Source organism: Helianthus annuus, chromosome 16 (genome assembly GCF_002127325.2).
Source record: "Helianthus annuus cultivar XRQ/B chromosome 16, HanXRQr2.0-SUNRISE, whole genome shotgun sequence".
NCBI lineage: Eukaryota > Viridiplantae > Streptophyta > Magnoliopsida > Asterales > Asteraceae > Helianthus > Helianthus annuus.
The window spans coordinates 93,900,311-93,917,712 of NC_035448.2; the positions used below are offsets into that span (position 1 = coordinate 93,900,311).

The following is a 17,402-nucleotide window of genomic DNA, read 5'->3' on the forward strand; positions in this document are numbered from 1 at the left end:
CTTTCCATCATCATGGGCGTTATCAGAAGGACCATCAATAACATGCCAACGTCATCATCAATTATTTGTCGAGTAGCCAACCTTCGGAAGGAATGTCCACAGGAGGCGCATTGTCGAGGATCGGAGCCATAGTGTGTTCACCATCGGGATGACCAGTGGTGGAGTGGTCATGGACTGAAACCAGAGTGACAGGAGGATTCTTGTCAGAGAAGCCATCAGCAAGGGTAAATCTTCACCAAAATCTGGTAGTGCGGACTGTTGAAAGTCGTCCTCGTCCTTGGTCAGCATATCAGGATCACTCTCAGTGTTTGACGTAAATATCTCCGGCACAGATGTAATCCCATTATCTGTGGCGGTGACCGTAGGGTTATCAATGTCTGACAACTTGCTTTCTAATCAAGGTGACATGTGTGCCGGTACATAATAGTCATAGCATGTATATCCATAGTAATCACTAACAATTAGCGTATGCAAACAAAAGTAATTTTTCATGTAGTCATGTATTCACATTATTCTTCCTGAAACTTTCTATCCTTCCTAGTCTCCCAGACTAACCCACCTAGCCTCCCAGACTAAACCAACCAGTCTCCCAGACTAAACACCCGGTCTCTCAGACTAAAACACCCAGTCTCTCAGACTAAAACACCTAGTCTCTCAGACTAAACACCTAGTCTCTCAGACTAAATACCCAATCTCTCAGACTAAACTTCCAGTTTCCCAAACTGTCCCAACTAGTCTCTCAGACTAACTACCTAGTCTCTCAGACTGAACTACCCAGTCTCTCAGACTGAATCTCTCAGATTAAACTCCCAGTCTCTCAGACTCATTTTCTCCAGTCTCTAAGACTAAACCTACCTAGTCTCTAAGACTGAACTTCTCCAGTCTCTAAGACTGAACCTCCCCAGTCTCTAAGACTGAACCTCCCCAGTCTCTAAGACTGAATTATAAACATAGCCTTGAAATGTGTTTTCGTGTCTTTTGTTTGTAAAAATGTTTGTTTCCTGGATGTGGACGCCTTGTGTATGCAATGAAAACATGTGAAAACGTTTTCGTGAGAGCCCTAATGATCGTAGTCTAGACTCGAGAAAGAATCCTAGTTCGCTACGATCGAAGCTCTGATACCAAGCTGTCACACCCTGACTTTTTGCGGAAGCGTGATTATGGTGTGACTTTCTTAATACTATTGCATTCAATCATAACAACATCTATATGATAAAACCATAGATTCGTCATCCATTAAATAAGTTTAAAACATAACAACGTAGACTTCAAATTTTTCAAACCATACAAATTGTTTATGAGTTCATTAAAGACTCGTCAAAAGATATTGAATAACACCAAGGTTTGGAAGATATGTCTCATCCAGGAATAAGACACACTTGTCCAAACTCAAAGACCATGGATGACATCTTTATTTCTAACGCAGCATAAAAACTTCCAACGCCCGCCAGATCCACTTACTAAGTCCCTGAAATACATGTAGTTTGAAAACATCAACAAAAGTTAAGCGAGTTCATGTGTTTGTTTGTGTGTATGAGTAAACCTTTGAAGTCATTGTAAGTATGTCTGTAAGTTTATAAGTCCCGGTATGAAAGCAACAAGGAAAAGATCACCAATGGTTTGCAAGGCCACTGATATGTGTGAAGTGATGCAGGAAGACTCAAACCTAGCAGACTTTGTCAGTAAGACATAGTCACCACATGGTCCACTCAACGGACTCAGGGGTGGGGCTCGCTACACCCGAATAGATCTATCACTCATGTCCCTCGGTCCTACGACGAGGATTAATGGCCTCAAGTATCCGCCTACCCACTCACATGATCTATGGTTCTTTCCTAGGCTAACCATACCAATTGTATTTGTATGTAATCCTTTTGTAACATGTATTTCACCACCGAAGTAAATAAACAAAACAGTTTAAAGAAAAGGGGGACATAAACTCACAGTTTTGCGTTCCTTGTATCCGATGTAACTCAAAGCTACCTCTAGAACGCACGACTACCTACATGCGTACTACGGTCCGTTAGACGAGCGGGTCGTGCCTTGTCTTATTATTGATTAGTGCCCTTGAGTTCGTTTTAAAGTGTCTTCGTTATTATTCCAAGAATATAATTATTTGTTAAAATAATTAATATTTTAACTTAAAATTATATTTTAAATTTTGGAATAATCGTTAAGCAATATTTTGTAACAATACTTCTCAAGTATTTGTATTCGTATTTCCTTCCCAAGGATGGTGGTATCTCATACATGTATTTTCGTATTCTTATACTTGTATAACTTTCCATGTATTGGCGTCGTATTCCGGTGTATTATTCCAAATAAAAATATGCCAATATATTCCCAATATATATTTCCAAAACAATATTTTTCAAGTCTTACTTAGAATATATATATATATATATATATATATATATATATATATATATATATATATATATATATATATATATATATATATATATATATATATATATATATAAACTTATTTTGTCCAAAATAATGTATTTCAAGAAAATATATATTTTTACCAAAAATCATATATCTTCTAAATATACTAGGAAAATATATTTTTACTTCCCAAAAATAATATTTTTTCTCCTTGTTGAAAATATGATATACTTCGTAATAATAATGAAAATCATATTTTCATTTCCTTCGTATCCAAAATAATATTTACCAAAAATAGATTTATAACGGTATTTTCTGGAATATTTTGTAAGTTACGTTCTTTTGTTCGATTTCGCAATATTATGCGTGTAACTTATGTATTTATTCCTTGTGATTTTTGGTAATATTTTTGGATTGTAATTCTCCTTGTATTTTGTTAAGTTATATTAATTTACCCTAAAGTAACATAACTTATTTCACAAAGTATACAAATATTCACACAAGTGTCCTTAATATATATATATATATATATATATATATATATATAGGGAGCCGCTAGAATGAGAACCACCTCGAGTTGTAAGAACCGCGAGAACTACACCCCACGGAGCGCCGTTCGCCATGATTTTTTTTTACAAGTAGATGTGTATATTATAAACACAGCCGTAAAAAATCATGGCGAACGGCGCTCCGTGGGGTGTAGTTTTTTACACCACAAGTTTGGTCAAAAAAAAGAAAAAAGAAAAAAAATTAAAAAACACCAAACTTGTGGTGTAAAAAACTACACCCCACGGAGCGCCGTTCGCCATGATTTTTTACGGCTGTGTTTATAATACACACATCTACTTGTAAAAAAAATCATGGCGAACGGCGCTCCGTGGGGTGTAGTTCTCGCGGTTCTTACAACTCGGGGTGGTTCTCATTCTAGCAGCCCCCTATATATATATATATATATATATATATATATATATATATATATATATATATATATAGGCAGAGGATCCTGTAAAAAGTGCTCAAAGTGCTCAAAGTGTGAGAAGTATATTATAACACTATATATAATACTATATAATACCATATAACACTATGTAACACTATATATCGTTATATAAAAAATATAACACTATAGGTTGTCTGATAGCATGTCTATAATAGATGTATAGTGTTATATTTGTTATATAATGATATATAGTGTTACATAGTGTTATATGTTGTTACGTATTGTTATACGGTGTTTATATGGTGTTATATAGTATTATATATAGTGTTATAATACACTTCTCACACTTTAGGCCCTTTTTACACTATCCTTACCCTATATATATATATATATATATATATATATATATATATATATATATATATATTCTAAATATATATTCATCCATTTTTATTTATAAAAACCAACCTCCAATACTTGTGTTTTTGTTACAAAAATTATGGCAAGGCTTATATTGAAAACCATAGTAAAAATACACTAGTAAATATTTGTTAGAAAATATTTCTTTAAGTGTTTATATTTTTAGAAAATTTTGCCATAGTTTCCTTTGAAAATGGAGGTGTCCATGCTATTAAAGCATATCATTTTTTTCTAGAAATCCTCATAAACAATCAACAATCAATCCCTAAACAACTTACACTTACCAAGTGCAAAAACTATACACTTTACATAACTACATGAACTTGATCTTTCACAAAAACTTGTAGAAATTTGGTAGAATGTTTAGTGGACTTAGTTACTCTTTAAATTGTGTTTATTTCTTTAAAAACCTCATTCTTGAAAGATTTGAGTGTTTACAACTTGTTAGATGATTTTTCCAAAAATCATTCTTTTGCATTTTTCTTGTAAACAAAGTGTTCTTATACTTGTTTTGACACTAGAAACATGATTGGTTTTCTTTAAAACAATGCTTATACAAATCTTGTTATTTATCTTGGTTTCGTTGGAAAGTCTATTTAGAAATCATTCACTCACCGACTTGTAACTTGTTTAATCTTATGAAAACAACTTCTATCATTCAAGTTCATGTAAACATAAGGCATGATGATCTTGGTTTTTCACAAGATCATCACATCAACTTACTAGATCATGTGTTTAATCACAATCTAGTAGGTTCCATATGATGTCTAACATCACTAACACTAGTAATCAATCAACAAGAAGCAAACAATCATAAATCAACAAGTATTCATATGTTTATAGGCTTATGTCAGAGATTTATGATTATGTCTTTTAATGTTCACCATCGTTAACAATGTTCATCACTTATTAACCAACAACATATGAAGTAAACAAGGATCATGAGAGTCTTACAACTAGCACAAGGCTAGGGAAGAACACAAGATGTTGGTGATGACAAAAGTGGAGGATAATAGCAAATGATGGAGGTCCTTCAAGATCCACAAGCACCAAACCTCCTAATCTTGCTTCTTACACCTTGTGAGGAGCTTGGAATGGATGAACTTGAAATGAAAATGGTGATGGTGTGTGGGTGTGGTTCGGCCGAGAATGGAAGAGGAGAAGGAAGAGAGATGAAGTGTGGTGATGTGTGGGATCTCAAGTGTTCTTATAATCCATTTAACTACTTTACCCAATGTGTAACATGTTTCATATAGTACATACAAGATCTCTAGTGAATCAAGGAAGATTAAGCAAGATCGTTGGAAGATTAGGGAAATCTTAGGTGGTGGGGTCACCTTGTGACCGATTACATACATGGGGGGGGGGGGGTCTTGTGTAAGTTTGATGGTAATTTAAATAATTAGTTGAAAACTAAATGTATTAGTTTAGGTGTTTATGTGTATTATGCATTATACAGTGTGTTAGGGCGTTCGGGGATCATAACTAGCTCAGAAATAATAAAACAATGTCTCTAGTATAATTTTAGTGTTCGGGTAGTGTCCTGTTGTTCGGTTAGATACCGGTTCGTTAAAGTGTCAAACTATTCCGTTTAGTGATCTTTAAGTACCCTTTTGTGACACTTTTAATTCCCGACACTTAGGAAAGCATTCAGGACCATTTAGTCATATTTTTGCATGTAATTAGCTTGTTAAAATGCCGAATTTTGCTGAAATATGCAGAATTCTGCACTTTAAGTGGGTTTTAGGCACTTTCCGGCACTTTAACTATCACTTAGTAAAGCAGTTTTGTGGTCCTTACTTCCCTACACACCATACTAGTGTAAAACCTTGTCTCTGGCCCATACGGGGTCTCAAACCACTGTTTGTCTATGTACTGACATCGTCAACATTTTTCTGAGTTATCCGCTAATTGTGCTAACTGTGCTTTGTGCATCGTTTATGTCACTAAAGTTTGTATGTGATAAATGATGTGACAGTATGCAATATGTGATGCACATGTAAGTATGATGCAGCAATCATAAAGCAGTTTAAGTCATTAATTGTAATTCAGCACGGCCATTAAGCACTAATCATAGTTAATTAATTGTACAGATGCATGCAAATTTGACAGTTGTCACAGCCTATGTGATGTTACGATCTAGAACCTAAGAAATGAGCTAACTAATATGAGCACGAGAGCGGAAAAGTCTGGAGATGGTTACAGGTATGGTTTTTCAAAGTGGTCAGCTTTCTTGAAATCAAATCACATCCAGTTCGGCGCAACTCTTTTCTTTAAGTACGTCAAGTCTTCGCAGCTTTTGATCTTGACCAAAGTTGTACACAAGACAACAAAGTAAAGAGGCCGTTTGTGACTGTTGGATATTACGGTTGCTGTTAGTTGGTTTTTAGCCTGAACAGTTATTGTGGTAGTTCGTTTTGGTTTTTGATCCTTGGTGGGTATTACTGAATGATGGTTAGACAGTTGTTTTGGTAGTTTGTAATTGTTGTTCGTGCGCGTCAAGTTGGATAGTCAGTTATATTTTCGTTTGAACATTTAGTAGTTAAACAATGATATTTTTGTATGAAAGTTGATAACTTGCTGTTACTCTTTGTTTTAATGGAGAACAGAATTTTGGTATTACTGCATTTAACAATTTTTCTTATTTATTTTCCACATCGAATCTATTTTGGTTCTCATATCGATGCCTCCATGCAACCATCCGAACCTTTGAAGATATTCTTTGAATACGAATAGTTAATTTATTATGGGTTGTTAATGTTAAAAATAATATGTTTCACTGTTGGTCGTATATACTTAGTGTTTAAACATTAATTTTTTTTTCTTATATTAAGTTTATAAACAAGCATTTAACACGTTAAACATGTGAAAACCACGTTCATTAGAAAATAACATCATTGTATTATATCTATGGTCTACCTATGTTAAAATCCTTTTATAAATACATTATTTTTTAAGTTTTATGTTCATTGTTTTATAGATGTATATCCTTTTTTTTTATTAACTTACTATATTTTAGGAAATTTATATGTATTTCAAACAAATAAGGAAACAATGATAATTGATTCATGTTAACTTATTTTTAGGAATATATTAAACAATTATTGAAGTTATACTGCAATTAGGGCTGAGCAATATACGGTTCGGAACCGCCAGAACCGCGGAACTGAACCGGAACCGCTAGATCCAACCCGTATTTTTGTATATAGGGCCCAATCCCGGTTCTTAAATTTGGGTAAAAACGGTTCGCAATTCAGTTCCGGTTAAAACTCACGGTTCCGGTTAAAGAACCGCTAGAACCGGTTTGGATTATAAATATTTAAAACCCTATTTAATTAATGGGCTTTTTAACATTCTTATTCCCTCCTGTTATATTCATTCCACGATCTCATCCCTAACCCTAATTGCTATCATACAAGTTCATCTCCATCAACACCTGCAAATACAGGTACGCTATTCTACATGTCTTTACAGATTGTTCTTGGACTAAACGATACGTTGTATTTACCGAGTCTTCAGACTCACGGACAAATAAATATTAATGGCATCTCAGGGTTTGTTCTTCTACCAACCTTACAAGATGTAATTGACTTATGGTTTTCGTTGACATACGAGTATAGTATACTGATTTTTTTCATCTATATATTGAAATTCTTGAAAACTTATTTTACAAACACCAAGCATATATTAGTCGTTGCTTTTTGTATCCTCAGAAGAGATTTGTCACAAACCCAAAGACCAAAGTGCATTATTTTACTTAAAGGATCATGTAAATTAAAACTTACCTTCTTTCACAAAAAAAAAATGCAGTTGAGTTTTTATATATTTTCTGCGATTAAGTTCTTATGGATTGTCATTTTGGATATACACGTATTTCATCAATAAATCAAACAAAGTTTTAGGACTGAACCGCTTGTGTTCTTGATCGAATATATATATATATTTGATCACCGAAACAAACTCATGAAATCAATCATTTAAAAAGTACACTTTTTGTGAAACCAGCAGGGATCCATAAGTCCATAACCCATTTCAACCTGGGAATTTAAAGATATAGAAAAGAAACAAGATCATAAAAGTTCAAAGCTTTATACAAATACAGACATTACAAGGCACCTTTTCAAGCATACAAATACAGACATTACAAGCATTGTTATAGTAACAAAGAATGACCCTTCAGAACCGAGCACGAATACAATTACTAGACAATATATAAACAACTTAACTATCATAGACCTAAAAAGATTGAACCATTAGCTATATTTATATGTTGAAGTGAAGTATACATTATATATTCATGTTGGATGGATAAACTTCAAAACTTGCAGGGTGATACTAGTCAGTCGTTAAATAAGAAGACAGAACTTGAAAGGTGTCTGCTAGAGGATGTTGAAGAAATGAGTGAGACGTTTGATATCTTGCTATGGTGGAAGGTTAATTCAAGTAGATATCCAACCCTAGCACGTATGGTGAAAGGTAACAGTTGTTATTTCAAAAGTTAATATATTTTTAAAAATATAAATTTAACTTATTAGTTTTTTTTCCAGATATCTTGGCTATTCCAGTTTCAACTGTAGCTTCTGAGTCTGCTTTCAGTACGAGGGGATGGGTAGTGGAGTCATACAGAAGTTCATTATCCCCCATCATTGTTGAGGCGTTAATTTGCACGCAAGATTGGATTCGAACCAGGAGAAAACACATATACGAAGAGGAGGAATGCGAAAAATTCGACGAGTTCACAAAGGGTATATATTATCTTTTTGTTAATTTTATTCGTTTATTTTTTTAATTGCTAACACTTGGTTTCATTTAGATGTTTATGAGAAGATTGAGAGGATGAAGATCGAATGAAGTTTGAAGATGTTTGTTTTAATTGTTAACACGATGGTTGTAATAGTTTAATTTGGAGTTTGTTTTATGGCTTGAAATTTTTTATTGTTGCTTTGCTACTTATATTTTGGTTGGTTTGAACTTTGAATGTTGCAACTCTTAGTTAATGTTTTAAATGGTTTGATTCGTTTTTATTGAATTGTTAATTTTAGGATTTAATTGTCAATCGGTTCTCGCGAGAACTGTTTACACGAGAACCGTTTAGCCGGTTCTGAACCGAACCGGAACTGTTATAATACAGTTCGGTTTCGGTTCTTAAATTTAGCAATTAACGATTCCGGTTCGGTTCTAGTTCCGGTTTGGTTCTGGTTCGGTCCGGTAATATGTTTCACTATTGGTCGGATATACTTAGTGTTTAAACATTAAATTTTTTTTTCTTATATTAAGTTGGGTAAATTACACTTTTCGTCCTTTATTTTTATAGCGTGTTGCAATGGATGACCTTTAACTTCAATAATTACAGCCACAGTCCTTTATTTGGAAAACGCATTACACCTTTCGTCCTTTAGCACTAACTCATTTAAAATTTTCAGTTATGTCTATCCACTAAAGGGTATTTTGGTCATTTCATATTTTTATTTAAAATATATATTAATAAATAAACACCATCTACTTCCTCAATATATAAACACCCAGTCTCTTTCCTCGGCTCTCTCTCTTCTCCATCTTTCTCTGCCTTTCTCTTCTCCATCTCTCTCTCTCTTAAAGCCGGTCACCAAAAAATCGGGTCGCCAGCATCATTCTTGAACCCTAGATCTGATATGGCATATGAAATTGGTTGCAATCAGAACGACAAACTGATTTAGGCAGATTGAATCGATTGCAACCTGCAGATCAATTTCATATGGATATTGAAATAAACTTTATTCTCATTGGTTTGATTATGTCATCTACAAAACATCCTTCTTACATACTCTTGAGATTTATGTATATTTAAACCTTTACTTCACAATTCATCTTCCAATCAATTCAAAGGTATTCAATCATCATCTTACTTCTTCCTGTTATTAATCTGTTTTTCAATTTCTGTTTTCATCAATCAAAGAGTACTTTTGTCGGAGTGTTTTTCAATTTAAACCTTTACTTCACAATTCATCTTCCAATGGATGCCTAAAAAATCCATGATGAGGGAAATCCAAACGGATCTGAGTTGAAGAAGAACTCCAAGACGAAAACTTACCGGGGTTTTGTCGGAGGTTTGTCGGCCGGAGCCCGGCTGTCGATCAGTCGCGAGAGAGAGGAGGCAGGGGTTGTTGTGAGTGTCTCGTCAGAGATTTCCTCGATGGTAAGTGAGGGTGAGAAATATTTAGAGGGTGGTCGTGGTGTGGTGGTGTAGCCGGAGAACCAGCCATAACCGGCCGGTCATAGCCGCCGGAGTCCGGCTCCGGTCGCCGGTCGAGAAACGAGAGGGAGAAGGCAGGGGGTCGATTTTGTGTGCGTATAAGGGTTTCAACAGGAAGAAAGAGATAAAGGGGTAGGAAAGGTTTTAGAGATTTTTATATAAGTTTTTTAGTTTTAAAATGACCGTTTTGCCCTCATATGGGGTGCACATGTCCTCAGTTAACTGAAATTTTTAATCAAGTTAGGATCAAAGGACGTAGGGTGCAACAGGTCTTATAAAAAAAGGACTGTCACTGTAATTATTGAAGGTAAAGGTCATCCATTGCAATCCAGTACAAACATAAAGGACGAAAAATGTAATTTACCCTATTAAGTTTATAAACAAGCATTTAACACGTCAAACATGTGAAAACCACATTCATTAGAAAATAATATCATTGTATTATATCTATGGTCTACCTATATTAAAATCCTTTTATAAATACATTATTTTGATTGTGTATATATGAAATTTTTCAAATTTGTAAGGAGATATATGAAATTAATCATATAATTTTATCCTTAAATATCTCTACTAATCTTGAAGCTATATGATTAAAGCTACAAGTCTCATGTTTCAATTTCAACAAGTTTCGAATTTTACCAACCGGTTACAGGGACAACGTGTGCGTATAAGGTACAAAAATAGTAAAAAATAACAAAACTACTTAAATACCAATAAAACAAAGATATCAACTGCAACATCAATAAATTCCAACACAGGATAACAAGTAATCCAAACTAAAATCTTACCTTAAATAAGTCTTATTATAATAGAGAAATTAAACTTTTTTAGTTAATAATAGTAATAGTAATACGCACACTTTCAACACATAATCAACAACGAAAGGGCGACGATTGTCACACATTTTGCAAACTAGACCAACATAAAAGTATAGCTTAAAAGCTCTATGGTGCTCTTCCAGCGTTAAAACAATACCGCAAACCGAAACCACAGTTGTTGAACACTTACTAAAACAGTGAAAGCCATCAGCTACATCTGAATGAGCAAGAGGATTGGCTGGGCGTTTTATAGCTTAGCAGTGCGGAGCTTCTGCTTGAGAATTGGTTGGACGTATTCATGGAAGCCGTCAACTACATCTGAATCATTAAGAGGATCTTTCCAAGCAGCCTCGTAGAGTTTTGGATACACGTTTCCATCATAACGCCCAAGAATGGAACCCAGGTAGTGGTCAGTGTAGTTGAATGAATCAACTAGAGCGATTGCATTTGGGCGGACCTGTCATCACTTGTCTCAGTACACAAGTAAACTACATGTCGATTATCTTAAGTACCATTTATTTAATAAGAAAAAGAACAACAAAGGTTAAACAGGTAATTTTAAGGGATAATTTCATATATCCTCCTCCAAACTTGGTAGAATATCATACTTACCCAACAAAAATCATGCTATCAATATACCCATTTATAAAATTCATGACACTTATACCCTCCCTAAAACCTTGCATTAGGATACAAGACTTTGGAGTGTAAACACAAAGAGAAGCGTATCATGGTCATATTATAAATTGGGATTAGGATCAAATACAAAGGATCCTAATTGTAAGAAGGATTTATAGAGTGACAAGTGTCCAATAACCTAAAAAAACCCACTACACAAAAAAGCCCCACTACAAAAAAAAAAAAAAAAAAAAAAAAAAAAAAAACCCTTAAACATCCACCACCACCAAAAACCTAAACCCCCACCCACCCCCCCCCACATCACCCACCCCAAAAAAAAAAAAAAAAATTTTTTTTTTTTGCCGAGGGGGGTGGGGGTTTAGGTTTTTGGGTGGGGGTGGGTGTTTAGTTTTTTTTAGGTTTTTTTTTTTTTTTTTTTTGGGGGGGGGGGGGGGTGTTAGGTTTTTGGGTGGTGGTGGGGTGGGGTGGGGATGGGTGTTTAGGTTTTTGGTGGTGATGTAGTGGGTTTAGTTTTAGGTTATTGGACACTTGTCACTATAAATCCTTCTTACACTTCTTACAATTAGAAGCCTTTGTAGAATAACTTGACCCAATTGAATTGTATTCAACGAAACAGGTAACTACATACCTTAGAATACAATGTTCTGAGTTGATCATTAGCAAGTGAGGCCTGTTTGGGAGTAAGATACCCTGTTGCCAAGAAATCACCTTGATGCTTGTGAAGAAGAAACAATGCGTAGACGTAACACAACATCTCTAGCGTTTGTTTCACTCCCTTTCCAGGGATGTCTTGTTGCAATTTCTCAATAAACCTGAAATATATTAAATAACACTTGTATAGTTGACAGAAAATAAAGTATATAATGTTATAAATCTAATCAGTTTCAAAACGCATATCCAAACAGCCAACAATTTGACACAGAATTTGTTACATACTACGAATATAACTTCTATGTCTTACTTGGATACAACGATTAATTGGCAGTGAGCAACTGCTGCCTCAACCAAATCAGCTGATAGTTCGGCAAAACCTGTAGCAAACTCAAATGAAATAACATTAAGCATGGTCATAACTAGGGTTATTCAAATAGTTTGCGGCTCTATGCTCGAATGAAATTAGCTCGTAGATAAACGAGCCGAGCAGACTTGTTCAAAAATTGACCGCGCTCAAGCTGAGTTGAGCTAGCTCGTTTTGCTTGCTCAAGTTAAGTAGGCTCATTTAAGAAGCCCAAGTTCAGAGCAAAAATAGAATTCACCCGCCTTAAAATGTGCAAGAAATATCATGTTATGTTATTAAATATTATCCATACCGTGTTCACAACCAACTTCCATTTCATTTAGTTATAAATGATTGATATAATAAGAAGTTAACTAAAAATAAAAAGTACCTTCTTCCGGATTTTCAAACTCGGCCAACTGTCGACCACACCGAACAGCCATTCTAGCAGCCCTAGCCTCAAATGCTTCCACTATTGCACCAGGGTTTAGCCAACCCTCAGCTGCATTTGTGGATAAGAAAGCAATTAAAGATCTTAACTCTATTGTGGTTATGATTCATTAAGCATATGCCCAATAACTAACATACACGTAATTGATTTATGCCCATGGTAAAAAAAAAAAAACAAGTTTCCGAGTTTGTTAAAGAAGATTATCTACCAGTTTGTACAGCACAATTATTCTGCATCAGAGATGCCACTCTCCCCATATAAGCTGTTGTCCCAACTGGCTTTTTGTAACCAAGCTCCGAGACTGTTTTCACAAGAAACCTCGCAACCTAAATCAGCAAGCAACACGAGTCAATCTATGCACTTAAAGACGAGTAACCAACACTTGGATTGCTCATTAAAATATTTTTCCCATATTGTTCCTTAGCTTTATTACATTCAAATTAGGATAACTTATGGTATGAATCTTTCTATTTTATAAAGGCTTTTGTATTAGCATATTATTCTGTTGACATCACATACCTGTAGTAGTAGAACAACATTGTCCCCTTCATACGTACAAGCAGGAATGTAAACCGCAAATAGCTCCGGAAGCCCACTACTAACAAGGTAGCCATGACCACCACATAGTTTTCTACATTCTTCAATTCCATCCTGAAAGAAATAACGATTTTAACCCTCAGTGTTGAATAAAAAGTATATTCTTGATGAATCACATTTTATCTAAATCTAATAATTAGCAAACCTACACTAGCAACAAAGAATTAAGCACTCACAGCTGTTGCTGTAGTTGTTATGGACTTCAACCCTGCAGTGCATGCATGGGCCTCAGGCAATGTTGAAAAGTCATTAGCTGCTAATCTTTCCTTAACATCCATGTACAGCCATTTTAACCACTCACCCACAAATCTGAAGGCATAAGCAGATGCCAGCAAAGGGAAGAGTCTACTTTGCTGAGTTTTATAATCAATCACCTAGGGAGGGGTGTACAAAGTACAAATAAAAACTTAAACCGTTTTCTATAAGGAATAAACATTAAACGATGACAAAAACAAATATAAACCTGGGTCTCAGGCCCACCATCACGTGAACCAAATTGTCTACGAACAGCACTATATCTTGTAGCAATACAAACTGCACGAGATAATGCTTTGGAAGCATCAGCCACAATTGTTTGCCTAACATACACCATAGTTCCATAGATAAGTTGTCGAGGAACATTGGATTGCATAATTTTTCCTTCCTTTGTAACCTGGGTCACCCTGGGAGGAATAAAAAAATCTCATATTAGATTAAAAAGGGGGCAAAGAATTATATTTATTTATAACTTGACCCCTTAGTAGTTAAATAACAAGAATAAAAATATGTTTATCCAAATACGAAAAACCAATTATTGTGACTTCAAGTGGCAATATGTAATTAAACTAGAACCAACTACAAATCATCTGAAGATAAAAAAAAACAAGAATGTATATAGATCTAATAGTAGTACCTCATCAACATTTGGTTCCTTGGGATACGCACATGATCAAACCTTAAAACACCGTTGTCCATGGTGTTATACGCCCCATTTCCAAACTTCAACCCAATATCACCAACAGTAATGCCAGCAAGAGGTGAGTGATCATCCAAGCTCCTTAGTTGGACAATAAAACCTTCAAAGAAACAATGATGGTAAAAAAAAGGCTATCTTTATTATTCCAAAAAAATGAAGAAAATTTTAGAAAACGATTTGATCTACAAAATCCTGGCAAAATCATAACATCAGATGATGTTTGAACATAGTTGTTAATGGCAAATAGCGACATATAGCGATAAGGTACCTATATGCTACATAGCGAATAGCGATATTTATGGGGCGGCTATTTTATAAATAGCGGTACACTAGAAAAAAAAATTTAAAAATTTATATGTATATTACATCAAAATCCAGCTATTTTATATATGCTATTTTATATGTATATTTAACAAAAACCTAAAATCCAACTACTTTATAGCTATATTTAATTGCTATTTTATATTAAAAAGCAAAAAAATAAAATAAAATGTCGCTATTATCGTTGCAACTCTAATAACGAGCCTATACGCTACGTAGCGCGCTATAGAGATCGCTACGCTCGCTATTGACAACTATGTGTTTGAATGTTTAAAAGTGTGTTTTCAAAGAGACTGATTTTGAATAATCAGAAGTGGATAAACAGGTTTAATGAAACGGTTGTATGAGATAGTGCTTTTTGAAGTTGTTGTATTGTTTGATAAACTGTGATTAATTAAAAAGTAAAGTTGATGAGACTTGTGAGATGGAGATAATAGCCTCACAAATTAGGTTCAAAAGGTGTTATAGGTAGAATTAATTTACCAATACCAATAAATTTTGCTGCAGTTAGTATGAAACTGATTGATCAGATGACTAGAAGCAGAATCTATTATTTTAAAAAACGATCAGATAATCTATTTAATACAAAAATGAAAAAAAAAAAACGGCTTGAAATATAAAACTATAAAAACAGATTTTGTACTAACCATGAACTCCATGGAATTCACCACCTACTATGAGGCGAGCATAAACAACGGCATGTGTTGACACTTTACCTAATCCACCAGGCCACCACTATGAGAAATCAAGCACAAAACAAAAGAAAATGAGTGAAAAGACTTAAATTCGAATACATACGATTAGAAGGACAAACTTGTTTCCTGTTGTGAACCCATTTCATGTTACATTAAGACTTACTTTGCTTGATGTTAGAGTAGGGCTGTGAATGACAAACTCATCTGTTTGGGGATCAAATGTTGCGGTTGTTTCTAGACCTTGCACATTGGAGCCATGACCAAGTTCGGTCTGTGCATAACAGCCAATGATTTGCATTTTCTGAGCCAATGGCAACCATTTCTTTTTCTGTTCTTCAGTGCCTTGTCCTTCAATAGCTGGGATGAACATCCCCTAAAGAATCGAAAAAACAACAGCCGGTAAACACCTCAAAGCACAATTTATTCTAATTGGAATAATACAGTTTAAGAAGAGATATAGAAATTACCCAATGAAGATCAGTATAAGCAGGTTCATCAATATAAAGTCGCAACCATTTAGCCTCTTCTTCTGAGATTAACAAAAAGTGCATACTTAAGTCAAACATGATGAAAACAGGTTCTTGGTATCTTAATACCATTTTGCAGGCTTAAAGTGAATATTACCGGTCAGACGAAGATCAACAATCAGCTTCCATCCATGAGCAGCTTTTCTAAGAGTATTCTTGAGCAACTCTTTTCTACCCATCATGGGCCTTGTAAACTTTTCAAAGGCCTGCAAAAATAAGACAAAATATAAAGACACACATATAGAGAAGGGATCTATATATATAGGGTGGGGTTCTAGAGTGAACACTAGTGTATTTGCGAACTGAGTGAACAAATCCTGGCCATTGATCTACACACGTGTATGGCCAGGATCTCATATAGAATCAATAGCAATTAAACATAAATCCCTATAATCCCTGGAAACCTAAAACCTTAATTTCATCAAAAGATCAACATAACATTCAAGTGAATTGAATTGAGACTCATACAGGATCATTACCAATTACCAATTAAAAATAAAAACTAATAATCCCAGAAAACAAAACACCTAAAACCCTAATTTCATCAACAAAATTGCAATCAAATATAAATAGAAGTGAAGTGAATTGAGACTTATACATTAACGATCAAACATAAAAACCGATAATCCCTGTAAATAAAACGACGAAAAGCCTACAGGACAGATCAAGGAAAGGTGCAATCAGAGATAAATTGAAGTAAAGTGAGAGTCGTACCGGATCATTGGCAACGAGATTGGCCATACGATTAGAGAGTTGCAAGGCTTGAAGAGAACCAGCCCAAGCAACTTTCATGGCTTCCACATCGAACTGCGCCTTCTGCCTTTCATCACTCAAGTAATCAACTCCTTCCATGTCCTTGTTCAAATCAAAACCTAGCTACACAAATCAAGATCAAATTGTAGTGAATTAAGTTGATTTCTTTGTTACCAAAAAGAGTTGATAAAAATACCAGGGCGAATATACGAGGAGGATTTTAGAAACGTATTGAGAATCCCAATGCAACAAGATGATGATGATGATGATGATGATTTTATCTCTCTCTCTCTCTCTCTCTCTCTCTTGTTTGATTTTATTGACTGGTGACGATGCTATGCCGGCCTGCTCACATTAATTTCACGTGTGCGTTTGGTGGCCGGTGGGTCAAGTGTGGGTTCACAATTTCACACACAACACATACGGAAAGTAATATCTTTTTTTTTAATAGAAAGGAGAACGGAAAGTAATATCTACTTTTGGAAAATATAATACATAATTATCCTCACTATTAATTTGCAAAATTAGTTTGTTTTGTAATTGTAATGCATGGTGTACGACCCACTAAAACTTAAAGTCTTAAACACTAAAATAGTAAATGGGTTAAATGGAGGATTTCAAGAGGATATAATTGATACAAGTGTTCACTATTATTTTCGTCCA

General features: G+C 34.7%; 1 protein-coding gene across 2 annotated transcripts; it reads right to left on the reverse strand.

The window, feature by feature from the left end:
- Positions 1 to 10,753: 10,753 nt before the first annotated feature.
- On the reverse strand, positions 10,754 to 17,156 carry LOC110916007 (peroxisomal acyl-coenzyme A oxidase 1). Of its 2 annotated transcripts, none has more exons than XM_022160757.2 (15): positions 16,936 to 17,156; positions 16,701 to 16,862; positions 16,084 to 16,192; positions 15,927 to 15,988; positions 15,623 to 15,832; positions 15,412 to 15,499; positions 14,381 to 14,543; positions 13,952 to 14,150; positions 13,665 to 13,862; positions 13,411 to 13,542; positions 13,100 to 13,217; positions 12,832 to 12,942; positions 12,405 to 12,474; positions 12,072 to 12,255; positions 10,754 to 11,261 (listed from the first exon to the last, which is right to left on the reverse strand). In XM_022160757.2, exons 2-15 carry the CDS (start codon positions 16,836 to 16,838, stop codon positions 11,052 to 11,054), a joined length of 1,992 nt encoding a protein of 663 aa, XP_022016449.1. In that variant the 5' UTR covers positions 16,839 to 16,862; positions 16,936 to 17,156; the 3' UTR covers positions 10,754 to 11,051. The 2 variants fall into 2 exon arrangements, with proteins under 2 accessions (XP_022016449.1, XP_022016450.1); XM_022160758.2 differs by having other exon boundaries at positions 16,701 to 16,858; positions 16,936 to 17,074.
- Between the last annotated feature and the right edge of the window lie 246 nt (positions 17,157 to 17,402).

What these genes read in the sequence shown, in the direction of transcription:
- LOC110916007 (XM_022160757.2), bottom strand. Translation starts at nt 16,838, where the DNA reads ATGGAAGGAGTTGATTACTTGAGTGATGAAAGGCAGAAGGCGCAGTTC. An exon ending in ATGGTGGGCCTGAGACCCAG is followed by an intron (nt 13,863 to 13,951) that starts GTTTATATTTGT and finishes ACCCCTCCCTAG; the next exon opens with GTGATTGATTATAAAACTCA. An exon ending in TAATTGTGCTGTACAAACTG is followed by an intron (nt 12,943 to 13,099) that starts GTAGATAATCTT and finishes CCACAAATGCAG; the next exon opens with CTGAGGGTTGGCTAAACCCT.